General features: G+C 43.7%; 2 protein-coding genes across 4 annotated transcripts; one reads left to right on the top strand and one right to left on the bottom strand.

Moving 5' to 3' along the window:
* Window positions 1-8,588: 8,588 nt before the first annotated feature.
* On the top strand, window positions 8,589-27,575 carry ZNF641 (zinc finger protein 641). Of its 3 annotated transcripts, XM_077870278.1 has the most exons (7): window positions 8,589-8,740; window positions 9,071-9,305; window positions 11,770-11,978; window positions 12,512-12,603; window positions 13,761-13,890; window positions 14,503-14,616; window positions 15,504-27,575. In XM_077870278.1, exons 3-7 carry the CDS (start codon window positions 11,795-11,797, stop codon window positions 16,256-16,258), a joined length of 1,275 nt encoding a protein of 424 aa, XP_077726404.1. In that variant the 5' UTR covers window positions 8,589-8,740; window positions 9,071-9,305; window positions 11,770-11,794; the 3' UTR covers window positions 16,259-27,575. The 3 variants fall into 3 exon arrangements, 2 of the variants coding, with proteins under 2 accessions (XP_077726404.1, XP_077726405.1); XM_077870279.1 differs by lacking the exon at window positions 9,071-9,305 and having other exon boundaries at window positions 8,591-8,740; XR_013363838.1 differs by lacking the exons at window positions 9,071-9,305; window positions 11,770-11,978; window positions 12,512-12,603; ... (1 more) ...; window positions 14,503-14,616; window positions 15,504-27,575 and adding exons at window positions 9,306-9,472; window positions 10,410-10,670 and having other exon boundaries at window positions 8,612-8,740.
* Window positions 26,710-27,702, bottom strand: H1-7 (H1.7 linker histone). The gene has a single exon (XM_077870280.1). The coding sequence runs from the start codon at window positions 27,637-27,639 to the stop codon at window positions 26,821-26,823; it is 819 nt and encodes a 272-aa protein (XP_077726406.1). The 5' UTR covers window positions 27,640-27,702; the 3' UTR covers window positions 26,710-26,820.
* Between the last annotated feature and the right edge of the window lie 166 nt (window positions 27,703-27,868).

Consider the following 27,868-nt stretch of genomic DNA (forward strand, 5'->3'; position numbering starts at 1 on the left):
ACTTCCCATTTTGTTACACAGAATAGTAAAAACACGTATATACTCCAGTATATACAAGATTTAATAAAATAAATATTTGTACTATTTCACCAAGATGCTCTCAGTGTTCCCAGGCTATCCTCCTGTTTTCTTCTAAAGACACTAAGGAACAATTCAGAGATAATGACAACAATAGTGAATCTTCTAATTCATGAACATGATATATCTCCCCAGGTATTTGAAGTTCTTCAATTTCTCTCTACAGTGTTTTCTAGTTTTCAGTGTACAAAGTCTTACACATTTTATTAAACTTATCTCTGAGTATATCATTTTTTTAGTATACCATGTTTTACATATCATAAATTGAACTGTTTTTACTTTTATTTTCTAATTGTTGCTTATTTATAAAAATATAATTGATTTCTAGATTGACCTTGTATCATGTGACCTTCTTGAATTCACTTACTATAGTCTAGGAATTTCTTTGTAGACTCCTCAAAATTTTCTATTATATAACGTTACTTTTCTTCTCTAAACTATGTGCATTTTGTTTTTTATTTTTGTCCTTTTTTTGCACTGATTAGTGCCTCCAGTACAACAATGAAAAGAAGCAGTGAGAGCAGACATCCTTGTCTTATTTCCAGTCTTAGGATAAAAACATTCAGTCTTTCACATTAATTATTATGTTTGCAATAGGCTTTTCAGATATAAGCTTTTTATTCCTAGTTTGTGAAGGGTGTTGCATGTTGTTAGTTGCTTTTTTGGTATCAGTTGAAACCATAATAGTTTCCTATTTTGCTCTGTCTATGTGGTATATTGATTTTCAAATGCTAAAAGCAACCTTGCATTCCTGGGATAAATCCCACTTGGTTCATATATATTGCTGTAATCAATTTGCTAAAAATTAGCTGAGGATTTTTGCATCTATGTCTATGAGGGCCTGTAACTTTATTTTCTTGTATTGTTCTTATCAGTTTTGGCGTCAAGCTTATATTTGTCTCATAACAAGTTTAGATGTGTAATGTCTTGGTCTGGTTTTAGTAAGACAATTACAGCCTCCTTAAATGAGTGAAGAAGTGTCCCCTTCTCTCTTTTCTGAAAGGGTTTGTTTTTGTTTTGTTTTGTTTTATTTTGTTTGGTTGTAGGATTAGTATCCTTTTGTGTAAGTTTGATCAGATTCACCAGTAAAACCATCTGGACCTTGAGTTTCCTTCTGATTTATGGTTACAACTCTAATTTCTTTAGTTGATATAGTGCTATTTAGGTTTTCTATATTTTCTTATAATTTGATAATTTATGTCTTTCAAAGAATTTGTCCAATTCATCTAATTGTCAAATTCATTGGCATAAAATTGTTCATAACAATCTCTTATTAGCTTTTGAGTCTATGAAGAATATGCAGTGAGGCACTCACTTATTCCTGATGTTAGTAACCTGTCTTTTCAGTTTTTCTTTTAGCCTAGTGAAGACATATTAACTTTATTTTTTTAAAGAAACACAATTTTTGCAATACTTTTGTCATTTGGCATTATCTTATAAAGGTGAACATTCACATATTCTATGGTTCAACTATTCTAATCCTAGAGAAACCCTTAAACAAGTGCACCAGAAATAGTTTACAAAGTGTTCACAGTAGCATTGTTCAAGAAGACAAAAAAGTGTAAACAACTCATTTCCATGTAAAGAGAAAAAATAAATGTAGTACCTATGTATGCACAATCATAAAAATGAAAAATTGGACACAGTGTATTTTCTATTGTTGCATAATGAATTACTGCAATTTAGTAGCTAAAATCAACACAAATTTATTATCTCGCAGTCTCTGTGGATCAGAACTCCAGGCATGGATCAGTTTGGTACTCTGCTCAGAATCTCTTCAGGCTAAAATCAAAGTGTAAGCCATGCTATGATCTCATCTGAGACTTGTAGTCTTCCAAGATGACACGGTTGTCAGCAGAATCTGATTTCTTGTAGCTTATAGGACTGAGGTCCCCAGTTCCTTGCTAGCTGACAGCCAGGGACTGCTCTCAGCTCCTACAGACTCCTTCAGTTCCTAGCCACAAGGCCCCCTCAGAGCATGGTAGCTTCTAATCTCTCTGACTTTAGGAAGTGCCCATTTCTATGGGCTCACCTCCTTAGGTCAGGGCTATTCAGGATAGTCTCCCTTTTTTATTTACTCAAAGCCAGCTGCTCAGTAGCTAATCATGGAAATTAAATCCCACCATATTCACAAATCCTACCCATATTCAAGAGGAAGGGACTATAGAATACTATATTAAGAAGTTAGGGGACAACTTAATATTCTTTCTACCACAGCCATATAATAGGAAAATAACTCTAACCTGATGGAAAACAACTTTGAGCCTGAATTATACCAGCCATTAGATGCTACCGGCATTTATAATCTCAGAAGAACTTTTAACCCAGTGTAACTCTGCCACTGGGTATTAGATGATGCCAGGTATTTCTCTAAAATGATTAAACAATCTGGCCTACTTAAAATATAAATTAAGAGCCAGAGATAACAGTATTAAGGATTAGATTTTCAGTAATTTATAAATAAAATGTATTATAAATAAATAGCTAAATTAAGAAACTATACTATGTCAATGAGAAGTCTGCTTTGAGTAAGTTTCTGTACTATAAAAAAAAAAAAATGACAGTTTGAGATTACACAACTCTAAGGCTGTCCCAGTGTAATATGATATTTCACAAGTGCTGTTTTGACCCAGTCTTGATGTCATGGCTTAAACTCTCAATTCCCCTTCACTGGCAATTTATCAAACTCCCACTCCAACTACTTCCCTTATCAGGCTCTAACACTCCTGGGTTACAATACACACATACCCAACTGCCAGAGGCCCCCAGATACCTACACTCAGGAACAGCTTCTTCTTAGCCTGGGAAACCTACCTAACTCTATCCTATTTGCCATACATAAGCACCTCCTACAGTTCCAGCCTACTGTTACCCTGTCCTCAGGTGTAACCCACTATGTGGCTCCACACAACGGACTTCTCTCTTTGGAGCTGTAAGTAACAAACAGTTCTGCTTTTTATCTATTTGTCTGAGTTGCACTGCACCATCAAAAATCTCTTTAAATCGTATAAAACATCTAGTCTTACCCTGATTGCAACACCAGCTGTCACTAACTGACAGCTGCTTGCACTTGGTCCACTATTTGTACTGACTACAAATTATTTCTGCCAAGTAATGCCCATTGCCAATAGCTTGCCTTTGAAACTGCTTTATAAATTTTACACCATATGTCTATATTTTTACTTAATTTATTCCTCAGAACAGCTTTTAAGGAAAAGAAGGACAACATGATACTAATTTGATAGCTGGGGTTAAGGCTCTGATCTGTCACCGAGAGGCATAGCCAGAATTAAAAAAACAAATCTTTCGGTTCTTAGTTTAGTCCAATTTCTAGTATATCTTTGTACCCACTATTTAAGTTAGCATTGTCTTTTTAATTAAAATTTTCCTACTTAAAGAGTACAAATAAAACTATTACCTTCTTGTGAGGTCAGTCCTTCCTTCCTCCTCAACATCAAGGACAGTAGGATTTAAGTGTAAGCCACAGAACTTCTTAAGCCTTGAAACTACTACCACTCACTGCCAAGCCTGATTTAAGGGACCCTCAGAGCTCTGGCACTTCTGGAAAGATAGTCACTCTATCCACAGTAGAATTGAAAAAGAGTCCACAGAGCTCAGCACACTTCTAGAATGAGACCCTCATTCTACCACACACAGCTCATCTACTCAACCCCAACCGACCCTTAACACCTCACCCCACCACTGACAAACTGAGAGACCAGTCCCAAGAAGGGGGCTATATTACGACTGATTATCCACCTCCCCCTGAGAGAACTAATCCCATCATGTCCTATATCTCTGCTTACAACACTCACCATGTGAATCCTTAGCCCCCAGATCATCCCTCAAATTAGAGATTCTTACCCTATTACAGTCCTCTACATCGCCTAAGTAGAATCAAACTCTAACTCCCAAAACAACCTCTACATCCTTCCACTGTGACTTTTGGAATTCAGGGTCTGTCATCAACAAAACCCCCCTTTCTATAAACTGAATGTTTGTATCTCCCCAAAATTCATATGCTGAAACCTGATTTCCAGTGTGATGATACTTGGAGGTAGGGCCTCTGGGAGGGGATTAGGTCACGAGGACAGAGCACACAAATGGGATTAGTGCCCTTCTAAAAGGGGCCTCAGAGAGCTCCCCCTTTCTACCATGTGAAGACACCGTGAGCAGATTCTCACTAGACGCTGTCAGCACCCCATTCTTAGACTTATCAGCCTCCAGGACTGTGAGAAATAAATATGCATTGTTTATAAGCCACCTAGTCAACAGCATTTTGTTACAGCAGCCCGAACAGATTACAGACACCCCTATATCCTTCAACCTCTTGGATAGATGTTTCTTTCTCCTCCTTTATCTAGTCAAAACCTGGCTGTCCCTTAATAAAGCATGTGCCCATGCAGTCATTCCAAGAAGTGGCTAATTTTGCTCCTACAACTTGCATACCAATACTTTTTTAATGATAAGCTGCAATCCATTAGTGGGTTGTAAAATCAATTTAGTGGGTAGTAAATAGTAAACTTTTAAAATAAGGTAACAGAACAGAAATCAACAGCATGTACTGAATGTAGTTGAGTATAAAAAAGCACTTTGTAAATTTAAAGTGCTCTACAAATGTTAGTTATAATTATTAATTACTGAACAAGGGCTCTAACCCTTTCTCTCCATAGGAGTCCTAATCTGAAACTTCCTTCACCCTTTCTCTCTCCTTTCTTCTTTTCCTATGTAGAACAAAGAGGAAGTAAAGAACTCCACTGACCTGTTAGTGGAAAATTCATCTCTGACACCAAGCTTCAAAACTTTGAATGAAAGAAAAGCAGTGTCATATAGAGTGGTTAGGTTCTAGTTAGCAATGGAAGGTATGCTTTCATTGTGGCTGAACAGGGTTTTTATAAGCCAAGCTGATAATTCATTATAATCAACTGATAAAGGAACTTTTATAACACAATCCTAACTGGTGAACACCTGCATTATACTTTCTTATTCAAACCACAGCAGAACTCCTGTTCTCAGAAATGAAGAAGCCAAGGCTGATAGACAAGAGACTGAGCCTTTTAAGGTCTTTCAAAGTACTATAGAGAACTTGAAACCTTAACTATCTGGGAACTTTTCTCTGAGCCTCAGATAGAACACTGTTGTGTCCTGAGGAGCTCTGTATTCCATACTTAGAATCTGGCTATGAGCCCAACTCATCTAATTCTATTGTTGTGAACTCTATCAATAGGGCAGCCTCACACCACCATGTTTCCTTAGAATGACATAATTAGACCCATCGGGTATATTGTTTCCTTTTAACACTAAGTATAAAGACTCCCTATTACTTGTCATAGCAAATTAAAAAAAAAAAAAAACACTATTCTAATCCTTCTGTCAATTTCCCCATTTAATTTCTCTACTTTAGATAGACACCCCCATATCTGTGTTCTTCATCCCATAGCACATGACAGCATATCCATTTCTGCCTTCTGATTCTTTTTCTTTTTAAAGATTTTATTTATTTATTCATGAGAGACACACACACTGAGAGAGAAAGAGGGAGAGAGAGAGGCATAGACAGAAGTAGGCTCCATGCAGGGATCCCGATGTGAGACTCGATCCCGGGACTCCAGGATCATGCCCTGGGCCAAAGGCAGATGCTCATCCGCTGAGCCACCCAAGTGTCCCCTGCCGTCTGATTCTATCCAGGCTGTTCTTCCCACATTTTGCCATCAAAACTGATCTTGAAACTTTTCCACCAGAAAGTTTTTAAAAGATGGAATTATCAGGGATCCCTGAATGGCTCAGTGGTTTAGCGCCTGCCTTTGGCTCAGGGCTTGATCCTGGAGTCCTGGGATCGAGTCCCATGTTGGGCTCCCTGCATGGAGCCTGCTTCTCCCTCTGCCTCACTCTCTCTCTTTTTCTCTCACTGTGTCTCTCATGAATAAATAAATAAAATCTCCCACTCATTTTATATTCCCCAAATGGATTTTAAAATGAGTGGGAAATATCAGAAAGGGAGACAGAACATGAGAGACTCCTAACTCTGGGAAACAAACAAGGGGTGGTGGAAAGGGAGGTGGGGGGGGTTGTGACTGGGTGACGGGCACTGAGGGGGTCACTTGATGGGATCAGCACTGAGTGTTTTTCTATATGTTGGCAAATTGAACACCAATAAAAAATAAATAAATAAAATCTTTAAAAAAAAAGATGGAATTATCTACCTGCTGTTCACCTCCTACTTAATTACTCTACCTTGTAACATTGTATAGGAGTTTGGACTTGTCCATACATTACTATGAAAAGTAAGGTACTATTCTGGTGCACCAGGTTATAAGTCTAAGGCCAGGGCTGTATTTCTAACTTTGCCTTTTGGCTCACTTAATACCCTTGAACCCATGCTGAGATAATACCTATACTTCAGTTTGTTGAGGCATGGGTAAAGAGGTGGCATGTCAAAGCATAATAGAGAGGTATTTTACTTATTTTCTCCCTGTGATATTTAAGGCAAGGTTCTGACATAAAGCACATGTTTACTAAATACTATCATACCATTAGGCCAAAGCCTATTTTTGCCTCCCCTCACCGCCTACGTTTTTTTGTTTGTTTGTTTGTTTGTTTGTTTGTTTGTTTTTTAAGAATACAACCTTATACTGATTTGTTTCCCAAAGAAGAAGAGAGGAGGGTCTGGGCTGCCTCTTCCATCTATCAATGTGCCAACTCTCTCCAAATATCCTTTTGAAGTAAAGTCAGATTTAGGTGCTTGGTTAAATTGAATGTAATATTGTGTGGCAGAGGCAATGTAAGTCTTCCTTAGACCTCATTTCCTTTTTTACTAGGCACAATCATTTTACTTCCCAGCCACCCCTGCAGTCAGGCGGGATGTGTCACTACACATCTGAATTCAGACTAAGGGAATGGGGTAAAAATTATGTACCCCACTTCCAGGGTTGGCCCCTGATATCTGCAACAAGTCCACCACAGTTCTCCTCCCTTATCTGAGGCACATAGATTGGATGATTCCAAGGCAACTGGTGATGGTGGAGCCACAAGATAGAAGCCATGTCCATCCACAACTGCAAGGAGCAGATACCCCACCCACCGGTCCCAACTAACCCACTATACAGGGACTTGTATGAAGCATAAGCCTTTATTGTGTTAAACCACTCAGATACTGGTCTCGTTGGCCTACCCTGATTAACGCACCTTATATTTAACAACAGTGGTCACATAAATGAGAAGAACCCACAGACTTAGTTCCAGGACCTGAGATATAAATCCTGGCTGTACCACTCTCTGCACATATTCTATGATTGGCTCCAAAATATGCTCTATACCCTTTACCACTTGCATGTCTAGCACATTCTCTTCTTTTTTGGAGCCCTCTCCACTCTCCTCTGCCTCAAGACTTCTGTGAGGCACTCTCTGACTTCCCTCCCATGTGTAGGTCTTTGTTCCTAGTGCAGGGTCTATCCCGCCATTTTAGCATCTATTACATTTGACTGCAAATATTTGTTGAGCTTGGGTTTCCAAAGACTGAGTCCTTGAATCCACAGACAATTCCTTTGGGATCTCTGACTGCCAGCATTTAGTCCTGGTGCCTGGCACATAGCAAAAATCAATAAATCAATAAATCAATACATAAATCAATACATAAATACATAAAATAATAATAAATATATATTAAAGGAATGATTGTCACTTATGACCTTAAGTGAGTCCCTTATTTTTGAACTCTTTAAAATTTTACCGAATTTGATGATGATAATGATATAATGAAATCATTATAATGATTGTGAATCAATGTGATAATGAAATAATGTGATTTGTAGATTCTAAACAGATGCTGATGGTAACATGGTTTATCGTATTCTGCAGTCCCTTCTCATTTTTTTTTTCAGTCAAATTCACCTTAATGCTTCGAGGAAGCTCTGTCCAATAGAAAAACAATGCAAGCCACATATATAATCTAATCATCGTAGTAGCCATATTTAAAAAGTGCAAGGCAGTAGGTGAAATCGGTTTCCGTGAGGGACTTAACCCCGGCTGTGCCAAGCCCTGAGCCGCCGCTCGCCCCCCACAGCCCGGCTCCCGGGCCCGCGCGACGCGCTCCGGCGGCAGGACGGCCTCCCTCAGCCCTCGCAGGCGCCGCGAGCCGCCGCCGGGACGCCCCGAAGTCCAGCGCCGAGGAACCCACCCGGTCGCCTGGATTCGCTCTCGCAGCGACTGTGTGCATAGGGCGAGCGGTTACTAGATGTCGGGGTAACTCCGGGTCCCGCGTGCAGAGGCGGTGGGAGGCCGAGTGGCCGGGATCGGAGCGGGTCAGTCAGCGCGCGGGCGGGCGGGCGCCGAAGGCGGGATCCCGACGCCTGGGCCCGCGGCGTCCTCGGCGGACGGGCGGGCGCCGAGGTCCGGGCCGGGCGGGCAGGGCCGCGGGGACCGCGGGGACCGTGGGGACCGCGGCCCGCCCCCTCCCCCTCCCCCACGCCGCCGCCGCCGCCGAGCCCCGGAAGCGGGCGGGGATTTCCTGTGCCCGCCCGCCCGCGCCCGCCCGCGCCCGCCCGGCCGCCGTCCCCGCCCGTCGCTGGCTCCGCGGCCGCCGGCTCCCACCAAGCGGAGGGCGGAGGGGAGGGGCAGGCGGCGCCCAGAAGGGAGGCGCGGGCCGCAGGCCAAGCCGACCGGGGTGAGTGGGGCCGGGCCGCAGGGCGTCGCGGCTGGAGGGAGGGACGACTGGCTTCCCGGGGCGGCGGGCGGGGGGCCCGGTCACCCCCCACGCGGCGCCGGGAGGACCGTCGCGGCCTGCGGGTCGCTCGCCTTAACCGGGGGTCGGCCCCGCTGTCATCGCGGGCCCGCCCCGCGCCCCGGCTTCCCGGTCCCCGGCGTCGCTGACAGGCCGCGCGGCTTCCCGCCGCTGTCACTCGCGCACTGGTTACCCCGGGGCTCCTCTCTCTTGACCTGCTCCTGCCCCGGTTCCCGGGAAACCTGTTTTCTGACCTCACTTCCCCTGCCCTAGCTCTGCCTCCCTCGGATTCTCTGAAATCTGACCCTGCCCAGGGGCACTGTGACAAGAAGAGGGGAAGAAGCCACCTTACTCCGGAGCAGGCACCCGTCCCGCCCAAGCCCCACCCGGGGCACAGGGCACGGTTCTCCGGCGGAGCGCGACTCGTCCCTGTGCCCTTGGGCTTCTCGTGTCACACACCCCCTTGGCCCTGTCCAACAGCTGCCGCTGCACAAACTTCCTTCTGCAGGTGCCTTGACCCCCGGATATGTGAGGAAAAGTGGGAAACGGAAGCCCTGGGAGCCAGACTCCAGTAGGCCTGGGAACATCCTGGAGCCAGGAGAAACCTGATTAGGCTGACACCCATGACTGCCCGGGTTCTGGCTCCGAGAGCGTGAACATCTTAGGACACGCTGTGTGAGGATAAGTCCCCACCCCCTTGTTGCTGAGATTTTTGCCAGCACTTCCACAGGTTTTCTGTCAGTGGCCTGGAGAGGCTCACAGCGAGCCCTGTAGGCTCCACAGAAAGAAACTTCCCATCCAGGGACGGTGCTGCTGGGGAGATGGACAAATGAGTCTGAGACAGGTGTCCAGACATTAACTGTAGGTAAAGCCCTGAGGGAGGAGTTCAAAGGGAGCTTGAGAAACAAAGAAGACCTCCAGTGAAGAGAGGGGAATTAGCGCCTTATATGTTAAAAGCGAAGCAAACACAGGGGTTGGAAATCAGAAGAGAGCGCTAAAATGGAAGTTTCCCTTTATTGCTTTACTGGGAATTTTCCTTTCTCATGAGAAGTCTCTGAAAAGGAAACCTCCTAAGCTGGGAATCAGTCCAGGAGGCTCCCATGAGGCCCCGAGACTTCTCTGGACTTCTGAGATGAAAGCATAATTTGTTCCCTTCCTGTGCATTGGGCTTAGGGTTGCCACCTACCTCTTTTTGTCAAAGACAAATAGGCAAGAAAATCAACAACTTGACATCGGTCATTAACCTGTCGTGGGCTTCTGGGTTCTTGCAAGTGTTACTGAATAGATATGAGTGAGCCAGGATAGTTAACCAAGGTTCTGACTTGTTTTTGGAAGGCTTTCACTAGCTCTGACTGCTTGAGTACTGAATAAAAATCACACGCGCGCGCGCACACACACACACACACACACACAAAAGATGTTGCCAAGCAGAAAGGACTCTGTGCAGTCTCATAGACTGTTTCTCTGCCAGAAGTCAAGGAAGTCCCCTTGTCACAACACATGAGACCTGTTCTGACTCCAAGATGTCCGGAGAAAAAAAAAGCCCACAACCTGGTCCCGTGCACTACAGGATTATTGTTAAGAATTTTTTTTTTTTTTTTTTTTAATCTAGGGATGCCTCAGTGGCTTGGTCGGTTAAGCATCTGCCTCTGGCTCAGATCACGATCCTGGGGTCCTGGGATTGAAACCCATCTCGATCTCCATGCTGAGCAGGGAGTCTGCTTCTCCCTGTCCCACTGCCCCCCCCCCCACTGTACTCTCAGTCTCTTTCAAATAACTAAATAAAATATCTAAAAAAAATGTTTTTTGTATAACCTAAATCTCTTCTCTGGCAATCAAGAGAATAAATAGATCTATAAAGAGATATAAACCATTTCTTGTTCTTAGTAACATCATTTATCAGCTTTTTTCCCTAGACAGGAGAAAATTATGTCTATTGTTTTTAACTTATCCCCAATGGCCATGTTTCCCATCCCTTTCTCCACTTTTATTTCTTCTGATGAACCATACTGGTTTCTGGTTTCTTCATACCCTTCTTTAAAACTGAATATATTTTTCTAATGAGATCTGACTGGTTCTTTCCTATGTCTCAGGTTCTTTCCTATGTCTCAGCTCACAGGACTATTAATTCACACACTGAGGTCATGTTAGCATCAATTATTTCCCCTTTATCCACTCTGGTTCAAATGCTTTCTTTTCCTTTATACTTTTCCCAAGCAGACATCAACTCCTTACTGACTAACAATTTCTCCTGTTAGGGTTGCTTTGGAGTTTTACACATGCTTTCTGAGTTATTGGTCTTTCTACCACATTTATTACCAGTTCTTATTTTCTGCATCAGAGTGCCAGGTTGTGTCTCTTTGTTGAGGCTTAAGAGAGGTGTCATTTGGTTCAGGCTTATAAAGGGGATGTGTGCTCCTTGTATACACACACACACACACACACACACACACATACACCTTTGGCTAGGACTTCTATCTATAGTAATCATTTCATTCTGAACTAATTGATGAGAATGAGATTTGTGGCAGAAAATCTTCTATGTGATTATATCCATTTTTGTTGAGTGTAAATCCGTGCACATTCCATTCCTACATGTGTCCAGATTACTTACTTTATTGTATTTTGAGTGGTTGAAATTAAATGAATACCTTTTGAATTTCCAGGATTGATCTTTTAAAAAAAAAAAATTAAGTTCTTCCAGCCATCAAGAGTATTCTGTTTCTGCCATGAGGTCCCCAAAATAACTGTTAGTGACTTTGTTATTTAGCACCTGCTCATTTCTTAGTTCCTCCAAGAAGCTTGGCCCAGGCTCAGTTGATTGGAACACACCAAACTTTAAAGTTCATCTTCCATCAAGCTCCCCTTATCTGGTTTCATCTTTTATCCCTCAGGCTGTTCTCCGTAACTCCCTTAGGAATATCACCTCTTTCCATTTTTAATGGGCACAGCTGATAATGAATTTGTTCCAGGTCACAATTTGGGTTTGCAGCAAAAATGCTTTCAGAACAGACAGCAGTCCTGGGTACAGGATGGGAGTCAATGAATGTCCAGCTGGATGGAGCAGAGCCTCAGGTGGAAAGGGGAAGCCAAGAAGAGGGGCCATGGAGAACAGCACCAGGGCCACTGGAGCACCTGTGCTGTGACCTTGAAGAGGATCCACAGTCCCTTCAGGAGAAGGGTGAGAGCCTGGAGTGTATATGTGTGTTTGAGTACTGTAACCAGTACCAGGACTAGTCTATTCTTCTTGGGCTCTGGTCACAGGAATATCAGGAGTTCCTGGGTTTTGTAAATCATGAAACTGCACTTCTCCTATTTCTTGCATAATCACTCCCTCCACATGCTGCAAGTGCATGGTTAGTGGTATTGAATGTGGGAGACAAAGGAAGTGACAACTCCTATTACTGTTGAGAACACACCCAGTAAGATGCACTTTACTAGGTGAAAATTACATTCAAATAATATAAATTCAAACCACAACTAGTCTAGTGGAGATGGCTGACATATAATAAGCTTTACTAAAAACCACTTAACACCTTTGCAAAATATGTTAAGTGGAGATCTCTTCCACTCTATGTATGCATTTGAATTTTACCAATGGATACAGATTCAGGAAAATGTGACCCTTAAGTTCCTCTGACATGGGGTCCATCGCGCCCTTTTTGGGAAAGGATGGATGGTCCATCTCTAGCGTTTCCTCTTTTTTCTCTCCAGCTCAGTCAGCTCCCTGGGTTCCTGCCATTCCCCAGGAGGGGAGCACCGGAGATTGGGAGATGGCAGCTGCACTTCTTGCAGCAGGATCACAGGTGGGCTGTTTTCCTTGGCCTCTCCCAGGGTCTCATCACTGCTACCTTTCTGTAGGCTCACCATCATCCTATTGATTTGTTATCTCACATGATCACAAATGGTATCTTCATCTTATAACTGGACAGATTCTTTCCCCTTCCAAATGGCTCATTAATACCCTTGAAGTGTGAAGTGAGTGAAGGCATGACAAGAAGAGGGGAATTCCTAGAGGTTAAGTTGTTTTTAATGGATGGCTGTGCCATTCCTATATGGCTTTTAAGAACAATTTATTAATGTTCTTTAAGAAAAAAATCTGGAAAGACTAGGAAAAGAGGACCTGAGGGAAGCTTGATAGAACATAAAGTAGACAGGACTGGGTGGGTAATGGAACATATGGAAAAGGAGAGAAGATAGAAAGATGTAAAGAGGGGCAGAGCCAGAGAGAGGAAATAGGTTTGGATTCAGAAGGCAATAGGAAACTCATGGAAAGATAATAATAGTAGTAGTAGCTATACTCCCAGAGTGCTTACCATGCTTGTGTCTCTCTAAATGCTTTATGTATATTAACCCATTTATCTCTGAGAGGAAACCAAATATGCTCATTTTACATGTGAGAAAATAGGGTAGGAAGAGATTAGGGCACTTGTGTAAGGACAAAACTGCTAATAAATGGCAGAGCTAGGAGTCATTTGGCTTGAGAATCCTAACCACTATACTATATACTGTCTCCAAAGATAAAGATATGGCATGATGGGTAGAGATCAAAAAAGATGTTTCATCTATATGATTTTGTACTGATAGAAAAGGAAAAGGTCAAGTGGAGGAAGAGGAAGCTAGTACCCAGTTTCTGCAATTAAAAGAACGAGGCAAGTGAGGTGAGACTGGGCAGACATCTGTAGTTAATCAGGGGAGTAATGAGTTCATGGTGCCTCCAACTTCATGGTTCAAGTGGGAAACTCCTCAAGAGACATTATCCTCCTCACTCACTCACCATTACTTTCGCCCCTCTGCTCCATTTATCTTTCACCAAAACTATATGCCTTACCCAAAGACTTCTGGGGGAATTCTTTCCCTAAATGCTCTCATGCCCTCTCTTCTACCACTTCAGCCTTTTATACTGGGATCACATTTTCCTTAAGGAACAATTACTAACAGATGATGCTACATTTTGTTTCAGGGCCTGGTAACCATCAAGGATGTGTCCTTGTGCTTCTCTCAGGAAGAATGGCGGAGCCTGGACCCTTCTCAGACAGACTTTTATGGAGAATATGTCATGCAGGAAAACTGTGGGATAGTGGTCTCTCTAAGTAAGCATGATCTTCCCTAGCCACTTTTAAAAGATTATACTCTGGGAAGATGGGGCCATCTGCTCCAGAACTATCGGATAGTATCTATCTAGGGTTCTTTCCTTGGCTGGAAGTCTGTCTACACTTTTACCAGAGAAAGAGCATTAGGGCTAATCCAAAGAGAATAGAAATGAGGTGTCATTTCTTAAAAACAACAGCAAAATAATGCTGAATTGTGGAGAAGGGAACTTTGGGCTCTTCTTGGTTGGGAATTAAGAGGGAGAAGGACATTTAAGTGATAGAACTGAGTCCTTGGAAACTCAGCAAGCCATCTAGGGTAAAATGGGAGTGGAGGTAGGACAGCTGTAGTAGGGCTAATTAAGTAAAGTTAAGGACAGGTGGGCTGGAAGTATTTGAAATCTGAGTGGAAGAGAACAGACACACTAGGGAAGAGAATATGACTTTCTAAAAGAAAGAAGAGGAACTTAACAGAAATGGGGACAGGAGAGAGGCCTATATCTGACCTTCTTTTATCTCCAGTTCCAAGGAATAATCTAGGAAACAGCTTTTTTTCAGAAATAGAAAATTACAATTGAACTCACTGACATCTCTGTTTTCCTTTCCCATGGACAGGATTTCCAATTCCCAAACTGGACATGCTTTCTCAACTAGAAGGAGGGGAAGAACAATGGGTCCCTGACCCCCAGGACTTGGAGGAGAGGGACATCCTAAGGGTCACATACACAGGTAAACACCTAGAATACACTTTCAGCCACTGCCTTCAACCCTCTTGGAGTGTCATCATTATGTGTCCATCCAATCCCTCCTCCACTCAGTGAGTTACAGAGTCAAAAAAGTTGAGATCTTTTTCTTCAAAGGCAAGACAGTGTAGCAGAAAGGTTTAGAAGGCAGGCTCTAAAACCAGACTTTGTGGATTTGAATCCAGGACCACACCTGGGAATCTTGGAAATGTAATTAGCTCGCATTTGGGTTCCTCATTGGTAAATTATCGAGAGACTTAAATATGTTAACAGAATAGAACAATACCAGGCACATAATAAGCACTCAATAAATGTTAGTTGTTGTTGTTACTGATGTTATTATTCAACATCCCACTCATTGTGGAGATGCTTTCCAGGGTGCCGCTAGTATTGCTGACAGATGGTCACTCAGCCCATGAAGATTGCAGCACATTTTTTAACTCTTTCCATCTATGCTTAGACAGGAAGATGGAAGTAATTTAAATAAAAAATAAATAAATAAATAAATAAATAAATAAATAAATAAATAAATAATAAAAGCATAGACCATTTACTAAATGCTCACTATGTGCAGGTATTATACTGTCTGTCTTATAACATCTATCTTATGATCATTGCCATTTTACAGAAGAGAAAAGGCTTACAGAAGCTAAGTGGGAAAGCTGAGATTCAAAATTGGGGAATCTGCCTCCTAAGGCTTTTAACTTCTACACTTCTTGCACTGTCTTGAACAATATTAGAATCTGTTCTTCCAGCCTTTGTGGGGTGAGGTTTAGGCCCTAACAGGAATCAGACAACCTCACCTGTGACTTGGGTCCTGGGGTACTCTCTTGTGACTCCCCTCTTGGGGTTGGTATTTTCCCTTCTCCACAGGAGATGGAAGTGAGCACGAGGGTGATACCCCTGAACTAGAAGCAGAACCTCCCAGAATGTTATCTAGTGTGTCTGAAGATACTGTTCTCTGGAACCCAGAGCAGGATGAGAGCTGGGATTCCATGCCCAGGGGCTCCAGAGGAATGCTCCTGGGCCCACCTTTTCTTCAGGAAGATAGCTTCTCAAACCTTCTATGTAGCACAGAGATGGATTCCCTGTTAAGACCTCACACATGCCCCCAGTGTGGGAAACAGTTTGTGTGGGGCTCCCACCTTGCCAGGCACCAGCAAACACACACTGGGGAGCGGCCCTATAGCTGCCTCAAGTGTGAAAAGAGCTTCGGGCGAAGACACCATCTGATCCGGCACCAGAAAACACACCTACATGACAAGCCCAGCAGGTGCTCTGAGTGTGGCAAGAATTTCCGATGCAACTCCCATCTGGCCAGCCACCAGAGAGTGCATGCGGAAGGCAAGTCCTGCAAGGGCCAAGAGGTTGGAGAGAGCCCGGGGGCTAGGAAACGGCAGCGTGCCCCCCCAGTGCCAAAGTGCCATGTGTGCACTGAGTGTGGGAAGAGCTTTGGCCGACGGCACCACCTGGTGAGACACTGGCTGACCCATACTGGGGAGAAGCCCTTCCAGTGCCCTCGCTGTGAAAAGAGCTTTGGCCGTAAACATCACCTGGACAGGCACCTGCTGACCCACCAGGGACAAAGTCCCCGGAGCAGCTGGGACAGAGGGACATCTATCTTTTGAAATCTGTTTCTGCTGCAGCTGTGGTCACATCTATCAGCAGCTGGTGCTACCAGGAGTCTCTGCCAGAACTGCCCCTCTCCTGCACCCCAGTGGCCAGAATCATGAACCCTGGCTCCATCCTTAGAAAGATGAGGTTCCAACATTGGCCAAACATTTCTCACCAGTTCTATGAGATTCCACATAAAATGGAGTTCTTTGGGCAAAACTTTTAGGAAACGATGCTGATATTCAGCCGAAGCCCATTCTCAAGGGTACCACTTGAGAATCAGCAGTTTATGGCTGCGGTCCATCCTGAGTGGTTGGAGCCTATGCTGTACCAGTTGAATATTTGAATAACACCTTTGTATACTGTAACTATTATATCCTCTCTGTATATAGAGAGAAAGACCATATTAGCATATTGAAGGCTCTGAGAACGTATGTGTGCAAAGACTTGTCAGGCCTCTTTTACTGCAGTGTTTCCTAAATGTGTTTGACCTCAGAGTCCTTGCTATCTCACCTCCCGCAGAACTGGTGACTCCATGAAACACACTGGTGAACACTGGGTTAGGGAGTAATGAGGAAACGGGAAAGAGATAGTGATCAGGCACCCAGAGTCCTCCTTTTTTATCCAGATGAAAGCTGAGGGGCAGACCTCATTCCTGTGTGGGTCTATCATCCTTACCCTGATCATCCAAATATACATCACACCTCTTACCCCCACCTATTGAAAAATAGAAACAAGAACGTTTTCACTCCCTTATTCAGACTCCCTTCATCTTCCTCATACATATATCCAGCTGAGGGATCACGCTACAATGCTGAGATGGACTTACACTCCCAAAGGAACCCAGGCCCACACGGAAGAAAAAAACTTTATCCCCTTGAACAGACCCCTCTCCTCTTGACTGTGTCTTTATGTGTCTATGTGTATCTGTGTGCAGGGTCTTTGAAGAGAGCATGCAATGTGCAAACTGTACAAGCTAGATTTTCTAGGGGCTGTTTTCTGGGGGTGAGGGTAGTAGGGATTGTATGGGATTTTTTTGTTTTGTTTCAAGATAGGAAGTAAGCTGAGCGATTAAGGGAGCCCTCATGGAAAGGATTAAGTGATGGGTTAAGTTGTGGGGGTTGAGGTATAAAGCTTTCCCCTGTATTGCTGAGATCAAGACAACTGTGGGTATATATGTATAGGTCTGAATCTCTGGGCCACAGATTCTTTTTGCCTAGGAGGAGAAAGACAGACACATCCTCAGTGAGGTGAGCTGTTTCTTGTTGATTTCAAGTAAGGTGCATATAGAAGCTTTGTGCTGAGTGGGTTTCTTTGTCTTGTTTTAGTGCTGGAAAATTAGGACAGGAATCACAGTGCTTGCAGGTTGTTGTCATCACTCTTATTTGACCTTGATTGCCTCATCAAGGAGACAGTTTTTCTTAAGGATCTCATTCTCCCAGAAACGGAATGTTAGGGAAAATGGCTATGGTTCAGCTTTTCAGCTGATGTGGTGGGGAGGTAGTGCATTGGGTTTTCTTCCCAGTTCTGGGAAGGTATCCACACTAAGACTCTTAACTCCAGGACTTGCCTAAGTATTCTAGCATCTATTGGTTGATGAGTTGGTCATTGTTTTGCCTTATTGATAATGTGTTAATACCAATCATATAATTTAAAAATTATCTTGTATGTAAGAGCAGTTTGGGGTTAGGAAGGAGAGGAGCAAAGCAGATAAAAGTGGGATAATTTCTCTTTAATGCTTACATTCTGGTTTTTCCTTAACATACTTATTTCTTAACCACAATTTGGTGGAATTAACCAGAGAGGCAAAAGGAAGTAAGCTGCAACAATCTAGTTTAGTGATTATCCCATTTGCTTAGGAAAAACTGGGTGAACCACAGCTCCTCAGAGTTCTGGACCTAAATAGAGCTGAAAATAGGGTCATTTTGTTGACCGGGCTTCTTAGAGTGGATATGAGTTGAGCAACCCAGCTGCCACCTCCCTTTTGCCACACAGAGGAGCCTTTCTTCTTTGCCTGGGATGCACTTCTCTTGCTTAAGTTCCTACGAATAGAGCAAAATGGCCAGCCCTTTTTAAGGTCCTCAGAAATAGGAGCATTTTAGGATTAATATTAGGAGGTACCCCAGGGAATAGGAGAGTATTGGATTCCAGTGGTAAAACTGGACTATGCCATTTCTTTTACCCTCCCACTATGCCTCATTCATTAATGCAGATCAGCTCTATGTAAGCAGGGGTTCAGAACCTGTTTTAGATCAGAGACCCTTATGAGACTCTGATAAAAATCAGAAGCTCACTTTTAAGAAAAACGGGCATTAGAAATTCACTCTGTTTTATATACATATTTAGCAGGTTCAGAGCCCATCCATGGAATCACTAAACCAGGGTCATAGGGAGTTACTCTGACCCAACATGGTCATTTATACATTTGTGTCAAAAATTACAAGGCAAGGATCACTAAATATTTTAAGGACTAAGATATCAGAGGCAGTAGGGTATAAAGACAGAGTCTAGTCTTTAATGACTAGGAGAGTATTGCTGACATTCTACTCTGTTTTTTGTTGTTTTTTTTTTTTTTTAAAGATGACATGCTGACAAATTGAGCTCCTCACAAACCTTGTTTTAAAGACTTGTGGGAAGTGACTCTCTGTACTGTCAGATCACACATCTTAATAACCAAATGTTAACCTCCAGCAATTGGTCTGTTTTAGTAATTATAAGGATAGCAAGAGAAGTCCCCAAAGTCTGGGTGCAGCCATCCAGACGAAAGGCATGATAGAGTCTAAGAGCTTTCTGCAGAAAGGACATCCCTTTAGGTCATTTCTGGTACACCACTGTCTTCTCTACCTCGGTCCAACACCACTTCCCTTGGACGAAAAATAAAATAAGCAACAGCCATTAGATGGGTGAATAGATTTGGAAGATTTTTCCCACAGGGAATCAGCTTCAAACTCCCATCTTTCTCCTAGCTGGCTTTGCCACATGTCCACCCTATCCCCTTTAAATAAAAACAAAAAAACAAAAAACAAAAAACCAAACACACAACTGTGTCTGTGTTCTCTCTGGACAAATGTAAATTGGGGAAGTCCATCTTTAGAAACCTATCACCTTTTCCTTCTGTGGTGCCTTTACCCTGTTCAGGGCCCAAATATTCTTCCCTTTTTATCCCATCAAAGTATGTCTGCAAAGAATCCCTTATACCAGATAATATAACTCAAAGTGTTAGCTCTTCCCAGAATTACTTACATTTCAAGCCTTAACTCTGATAGAAGTGAAGGAAAAATTTTTCCCTTGTCAAAATGATGTTATATCTTCAGGGAGCTAAAAGGGTAATAATTTGTGACAAAATCCTTTCCTTTCCTATACTTCTGGACTCAAACCACTGTTTCCTTATTTCCATTAAGGGCAAGGTGAGCCCTTACTCAGAACCAGAAATGCCAGAAGACGTGTGTTCTTTCCACCTCTCTTCAGATGAGTGCACTGGACAGGGATGAGTGGAGCTGGGTAGTAACAGAAATCTATTCCTTTAGAGTCTTAGTGATCCTGAGCTGGCAAAATTTCCTGGAGTGCTATATTAGAGCTTAGGTCTCAAAATGTGGTCTCTGAACCAGCAGCATCAACATCACCTGAGAACTTGTTTTAGAAATGCAAATTCTCAGGCTCTACCCCAAACAAACTGAATCAGAAATTCTGGGAGTAGAGCCCAGGAATCAGTCTTCACTTGCCTTCCAGAATATCTGATGTATGCCAAAGTTTGAGAATCACTGCTAGGAGATTCAAATTCCACTTCAATCAGTAGTACCTTATCCTATTCAAATTGGGAGGGGAATCTTTGTGTTCCTGTTGTCAGGTTTATTTTCTGCAACCCCTCAAGGCTAGTTTCTCCTCCTTTCTGGTTCGCTTGAGTCCCCACCCTTAAATCTGTGAAAGGACTGGGTTAGTCAACAATTTTAGAAACCATGGTAGGGCACCTACCTAGCTGTTGTGACAGACTGGGGCTAGAGCTTCTACAGTGGACATAGAGGGTTCATAGGTACAGAAATCTGAAGGACCAAAAAGGAGCAGACACCTCAAAGAAGGGAAATCCAATGTAAAACTGAAAAACCAACATCCAAGGAAATAGTCCTCCTGTGCTAGTTACTTCCTCCTTCTCAAGGTCTAATAAGTTGGTCTGGAGGCATGCAAGGTGAACATTTAGCACAGAATAGAGTAAGGCCAGCTCTCCCCAGCTTTTAAGGCACCAAGTTTTCCAGCCTCATAATTGTATTGGAGACAATGAGGTACCATGAAAGGGATTCCCAACTATGATTTGGCCTACCCTATGGGCAAGAGCAATAGAAGCATTGGAGAGTCCCCAGGACACAAGAGACAACCAGGCTCATTTAGTAATATGTGACACAAGTGAGATTTGAACCCAGAGTCTATTTACCAGGTAGAGTTCTAATCAATTAAACCATAGCACCTATGTCAAAAATGCATTTCCTGCTTTGAAGACTGTCCAGTTCAGGCTGCAGGAAGGAACCTGTCTTGCAGGCCCTGGTTCTGTTACCTTCTCTAGCTCCTTTCCTAACCAAATCCATGAGGACATACTGAACTGATATTTACAAACCTACCACCTCTGGAGCTCTCCCAAAGTCAAAAGGTTGGAGTTTGGGGAGGTGATCAGACCCTCTCCCCAAGGTGGAGAAGCTTGGCTACAGTTTTCAACTCCAGGCCTCACGGTGTCTCTCTCTTGCCTTTCCAATCACTACCTCCATTTCCCAATAAATGGAGCTCCTTCTCCACTCTTCTCTCCCATTTCTCTTTTTCTGATGGTTTGGAATTTGTGTTTTGCCTGGGGAATGCCTCACCTTCACAAGGATATTTGTTCTTCTACTCCCTATCCTCTTTCCATCATAGTTACTCTCTTCAGGCTTCTAGTCAATTCTGTTCCATCATGAGCCCCCTGTCTCTGCCTGCTGTCCAGTTTGTCAGCTTTAAGCCTACAAAGCAGGATCAATTACTCATATTTCCAACTTTCTTCCCTCAAATCCCTCTAGCTCAGCTGCCATCCCACCACTCTGCGTCTCTTCCTCTCTTTCTGTCTTACCCCTCCCCACATGCTAACGTGGCCAGTGGATTGTCTATACCGCCAAGTCCAGGTCTTGCACTCCATTCCCTGCAGGCTCTTTTTCCCTTGATGTAACTTCCAAAATGGATTTCTACTTTTTGCTACTTTGATTTACCCAGTCCCTTCCTGCTTCTTCTTGCTTCCGAGAATCAGTCTCAATTCTATAAGCCATTTTTGGAGAGCTCATTACATGCCAGGCACTGGCTGTTCTAAGCCTGGGAGATCAAGTGTAGCCACAAGCCCTGTACTCAGCATGTTCCTCAGCTGAGCCCTTCCTTGGCACCACTTTTCTGCCATGCCTCATGATACTGTCACAAAGGCACCCTCATACAGGAAACTTTGGAGGTGTGTGTCCACATGCCATCCAGCCCAACTGCTCTGTGCCTGCCAGATTTCTAGCTGTTGTCTGACTTGGTTCCCTCTGATGGACTATGAATTTCTCTCTGATGGACCTTTGTTTGTATCCTTAGCGGTTTCTAATATGTCCTTTCATTCTCAGCTCTTCTCTTGATCAAAAAGCTGCAGCAGAGCTGGGGAGACACCAGATAGCTTTAGAGGAAGTCACAGAGCCATGCGTGAGCCCCTTCACTGCCACTCCCAAAAACATAAACCTTGAGATGCCACAAGTTTGGCTTCCCCATTTCCCTCTTGGTGTCCTGGCTTCCAGATGTCCCTCCCAAGTTAGCTGGTCTTAATCCAACCTGGAAATGGGGGAAGCAGAGTGTTGATCAGGACCAGGCCTAGGGTAAAGTGGGTAAAGGCGTAGGAAGCAAATTTAAGGAGGCCTTCCATCTCAGGGTCATTCAAGTGAAGATGCCACTCTTGGGATACCCTTAAAGTGGTAAGCCTGAGTCCAGAGACTGCGATGATGGTGAATGTGACTTGACCCCCTAGGCAAATTTACAGTAATTGGAGATGGGGGCGCTAGAAGAGGCATGCACAGATGGGGTTAAGCAGGAGCTGGGTCCACCAGACATACTTTTGTGGATAAAGAGGATGGGAACATGGCAGAGGGTATCAAAAGAATAAGGTAAGAGAAAAAAAGTGTGGGAGAAAACATGGGGAGCTGGCATGAAACTGCCAGCCTCTGATCCACTGACACCACCTTCCACCTGTGGAGCTTCATGGAGTGTGGGGAAGAGGGGAAGGAACCCCTCTGCAGGCCTTGAGTACAACCCAAAGGCTTTGCTCTTCCTCCATGCGAGTTGCCTAAATGGAGCTTGGAGCCTACTGTTTGGGGATGATCCACCTGTGCAGCTTCCTGAACATGAACACCAGCCCAGCTGTTCTGGCACCTACCTTGGTGCTTCATGTTTCCCTGTTCTCATGTGTTCACTTTTAGTTCCCCCAGTCACCTGAAGTAATACTCTTGACAAATCTGGTCTTTCTCCTAACCAAAAAGGAGGCGGCGGCAAAGAGCTGACAAAAGGGGGAAAAGAAACACAGCTGTGATTGTTCACTGAGGCCCCTGTTCTCTCTGCCATCTCCAGTTGGTGTCTATTGAAATCCTGACCTCCTCTCCTTACTCCTTTCTATCAGTGCTTTTCCCAGCCTCATCCAAGGCCTCATGCTGACACCCCCTCAGTCTTTGGTTTCTCTCTTTCAAATCCTTTGGCTTTTTCTCTTTTTAAAGCTCCCTTTCTGACATGGTGCCCCTATATTAATTTCCCAGAATGTCTTCCTGTCCTTCGAGACATTTAGGTTGTAGATGGAGTTATCTCCAGCCCAACCACAAAGCCTTGTCTCCACAGGGCTCCCCCGAAATAGGGGATAGGAGAGAACTACTGTTTTGAGACCAGTGACACATGGAGATGTTTGCATGCTCTGAAAACAGAGCCTGCAATGTGTTGGAGAACACCATCCACCACAAGAAACCTCAAATTTTTAAAACACTCAATGTGGGCATAAATTCTAACTCCTGACTCTACCTACATAGAAAAGATGTCTTGGAGAGTTACTGAGTAGATGGTGAGGCCCCATTCGGCATGTAGACAAGAGAGCACAGTTAAAAGTCAATTTCCAAAGTGCACATTTTCCAAACATTAAGCTTTTTCACTTGAGATCTAAGGGACTGAGGTGAAAATGAAACAATGCATGCAAAAGTACAAACCACATTATAAATGAAAAAGCTGCAACTGACAATTATGTGGAATTTTTTACCTTTTTTAAACAAGTTACAATTTACATGATTCTGAAAACAAATACCAAAAAAAAAAAGAGATAGTAAAGAGTCTAATTTCTCTATATCCTCTACAGTTCCCATCACCTTCCCGTCTCCATACAGAACCAGTTAATTTTTGTGTATCTTTCCAGAGTTTTATACAATTACAAAGACATATATTTTCCTTCATTTTACACAAAAGATAGTATGGTATACTTCCTTGTCCGGAATTGTTTTTTCACTTATCTTTGGGAGCTTGTCATACTACGTAGAGACTCTCCTCCTTTTTACAGCTGCATGCAGTTTCACTATACAGAAGCTTGTTTAACCAGCCCCCTAGTTATATTTAGATTATTTCCTTTTTTGCTACTGCAGTGCTGCACTGAATACCTTGGACATAAGTCTTCTCATAAATGTACTTACATCTGAAAGATAAAGTGGTTCTGCTGGGTCAAAGGATATTTGCATTTGTAATTGTGAAAGACAAATTCCTGCATTTACACTTTCACTAGCATTGTGTGTGAGTGTCTGATCTCCCACAGCCTCACTGATGGAGTAGGTTCTCGAAACCTTTGAATTGATTTTTAAAAATGTTATCTTACTGTTTTAGTGTGCATCTCTCTTATGAGTAAAATGGTACCTTCTCCATATTTTTTTAAGATTTTTTTTTAATTTTTATTTATTTATGATAGTCACAGAGAGAGAGAGAGAGAGAGAGGCAGAGACATAGGCAGAGGGAGAAGCAGGCTCCATGCACCGGGAGCCCGATGTGGGATTCGATTCCGGGTCTCCAAGATCGCGCCCTGGGCCAAAGGCAGGTGCCAAACCGCTGCGCCACCCAGGAATCCCCCTTCTCCATATTTTTAAGGGCCATTTGCATTCCTGTTAACTGTTTTATCAACAACCATTGAATATCTGATGCTAGAGGGCATCTGAACTTTGTTACAAATCTAAAGTCCAACAATTTTCTGATCATCGCACTAGGCAGTTGAGATCAAAGGAGAGCAAAGAATTGAGGTCAGAGATGTTCCATTTGCTCTGACTAAAATTAAATACCCAAATATGCCACTAGAATGTGAGCAGTGAAAAGTGGGGATTATGCTTTATCCATCTTCAGCAAAGTGCCCAGAATCTTGCAGGCATTTCATCATTAATGAATACTGGGTATAAGATGAACTATTCTTGGGAATTCCTTTCAGAGAAGTACCCAGCTAGCATTACAAACTAGATAATGTGGATAGCTAATGAGCTAAAGTCATTTCCTGTATTTTACTGGAGTATAGCCACCTTAATATTTACCAATGGAAAATAACCTGAAATGACCATATATAGCTACATATGGTCAGGGTCTGACACTTAATACATTTGTCAAATTTACTGACCAGAATGACTGGAAGTTTGCTTAAATGAAGAAATCATTATAATGTAAATAGAACTGTGATGATTCTTAGGAAATCTAAAAAAAAAATTGCCAGTGTCCTTCTCATCCCATTTTAGGAGAAAAGGCTTCTAGTTCTTGACCATCTGATTCTTTAGGTAAAAACCTCCCAGGACTATAACGGGGCAATACATCTGGCTATCCTAAGGACATCTGATTAACTTTGCTCTGTGTTCAACAAAGTTTCCCACTACCTTTTTTCAGATGGCTCCCTCGTCTCTGATTCTGGTTGCTTCATTCTATTCACAGACAATTCAAGTGCAGAGTAAATCTAATTATAGCAGGGGGAAATTTCAAAGTTCAGATCATCTATAGATGAGATACAACAGCAAGCATTTTGCTATTAGCTTTGCATAGGTTTAAAGCAGTGATTCTCATTTAAGGGTGTGAGAAGGTGAATATTAGCATCATTTAAGCTTTCTTTCCCTCCTTTCCTCCCTTCTTCCCTCCTTCCATCCTCCCTTCCTTTTCTTTCTGTGTGTAAATACACATACCTGTTCCCCTCTTGTAGAAGATACCACACTCTCTGAAAAGCTTGGTCATATACACTGAAAAAGCTTCCCACCTTGTTCAAACACATTTCCACCTCCCACCATCACTCTCACCTCTTTACAAGAATGAAAGCACCTTCCCAGTGTCTCCCTTCTTCCTATTCCTTTGGATTCAGCTGGAAACAGAAAGTCATTTCCTTGAATCAACTACTCTGATGTTTTTACTTCTCTAGGAACCATTTCTGTGTTCTGTCTTGTCCTATGGCATTAGAATTATTCCCATTCTGTTCTTAATCTCTACATTTGGAGCTAAAAGAAATCATACATTTGCTCTATATTTGGCATATGATGCTCAATACATGTTGTTTTTTAAGAAAAGTAAAAGATCTAGCTATTCATTACCTAGCCTTCTCATCTTATATTTCTGATATGCATCCTATAAATATACATAATTTCCTCTCGTTAGTATTCCCCGTTGATAATTCCCTCACTGCATTTTGTCAAGGCCGACATCATGATACTTTGTCTTATTTTACTAACACTTAAAAGCCCCTAAAACCATCCTAGCCCAATTCCAACCTTTTTTTAGAGAAGGAAGCCAAGACTATGAACGGTTAAGTAACAACTCAGCCAAGGTCAGAATGTGGAACTTTGACTAGAATCCTGGTCTCATTAAGTGCTGATCCAGTAGAGTTTTCTGTCATAGCTCATTATCACATCATCACAAACTATTTATACTCTTATTTAACGCTCAGGCACCTACCCTGTGCCAAGCCCTGTGCTAAATGCTTTCACACACACCCATTTAGCTGAATATTAACATAATAAGAAAGTTTTAAAGTTAAAATAATATCAAGTCAGGTAAAAACTACAAACCCATTACAATCCACTTGGGGAGAAGGGCCTTTTTCCCTAAAGGAATTTCAGTTAAGAACATTTTGGGTCAGTGGAACCACTCATCCTATAAAGGTTGCCTGCTCTTCTCTTGTCCCAATGATGCCCCCTACTTCTCTCTTTACATGCCCTTCTCCCCAAAACTGAATTTGGATCTGACCGGGTGTCTAACATTAATCCCCTCAAGTGGCTGCTTTTCTTCTACCTGTTTTCTTTCTTCCTTCTGAAAGGCATTGGCCTGGGGCCTGAAGCAGGAGCAGAATCACCACATCTTTTTGTCCCCTCACCCCATCTGCCCCGCCTATAGGTCTCACCTCAACACCCACCCTTGCCCTTACTCTTCCAGGTGCGGCAAAGACAAAACGGACACGATATAGTGGAAAGGTCTTGTATATAGTCTTGTCCACTTCAGTGTGTGAGAGCTGCTCTGATTAGAGCCTACAGGAAAGGCATCTGTGTCTGGATGAAGGGCAATTGCTCCCACCCTACAGGCACCCGGCTGCATTCCGAGCACTTTCACATTTCATGGAAGTCTTTGTGCGGGCAGCCCTTGGCTCATGAGTCTTCCCCTGACTGCTAGAATTGCGGTCAGTCTTCACCAAGGTTGTCTTCTGGAGGGTGCGTTTTACCGGCTTCTCCTGGTCTTGCTGCTTCTCTTCCCTGGGCTTCAAGCCTGGCCTGCTCCTCTCTTCCCGGGTCCTAGGCCTGTTGTCTTCCTTCAGGGTCCGTCCTTTCCTCTCCTCCATCACCTTAGCCCTCGCTTCCTCCCTGGCTCTGGAACGCACCGAGTCCTTGGCTCTTGCCCTTATCTTCCGCACCCTCGCGTTTGCCCTGGTGCTCCGTCTCCATACTTCCCTGGCCTTCTTGGCCGCCCTGCGATGCGTGCTGCGCCTCCGTGGGCTCCGCGGCGCCGGAAGGCTCCTCCGCGAAGAGCGCGCGCCCTCCGCCAACCTCGGGCGTCCTGGCTTTCTCTTGGGCTTCGGAGTCTTCCAGACCCTGAAGTAGCCCGAGGCGTCCCTGCCGCTGACCCGCAGAAGCGTGCCCTTCACATCAGACTTGGGTGCTTCGCCCGAGGGGCGGCAGCACTTCCTGCGCACTTCGTAGCCAGCATTTCCAAACTCCTTCTTGAGGGCAGCAAGGGTCAGCCCTTTGTGCGCAGTGATGGCTCGGAGCAACAGCTGGGAGACTTTGAGCACCGAGCGCGGGCCCCTCCTGGGCGGTGTCGTCAGGGTTTTTTCGGCGCCCAGCTGGGTTTTAACTTCAATGGCTTTGGGATCACCAGTGGGCCCAGCCACCTCAGCCATGGCCCCGCTCCCGCCTCTGCGGGGCCGCTGCTGTGGGCTTCCCACGCCGCGGCGCGAGCTAAAGCTGAAGCTGGCTGCGGATGTCACAATGGCAGGCCTGACTTTCCGGTCCTGGCTAGGGAGCTGCCGCCAGACCCCACCCAGGTGGGGGGGCCGGTCAGTCTCCACTTCCTTCTAGGTCTAAACCAATCCAGATCGCGGTGTCTGTGCACCCCCCAAAAATCACCTT

This window comes from Canis aureus, chromosome 25 (genome assembly GCF_053574225.1).
Source record: "Canis aureus isolate CA01 chromosome 25, VMU_Caureus_v.1.0, whole genome shotgun sequence".
NCBI lineage: Eukaryota > Metazoa > Chordata > Mammalia > Carnivora > Canidae > Canis > Canis aureus.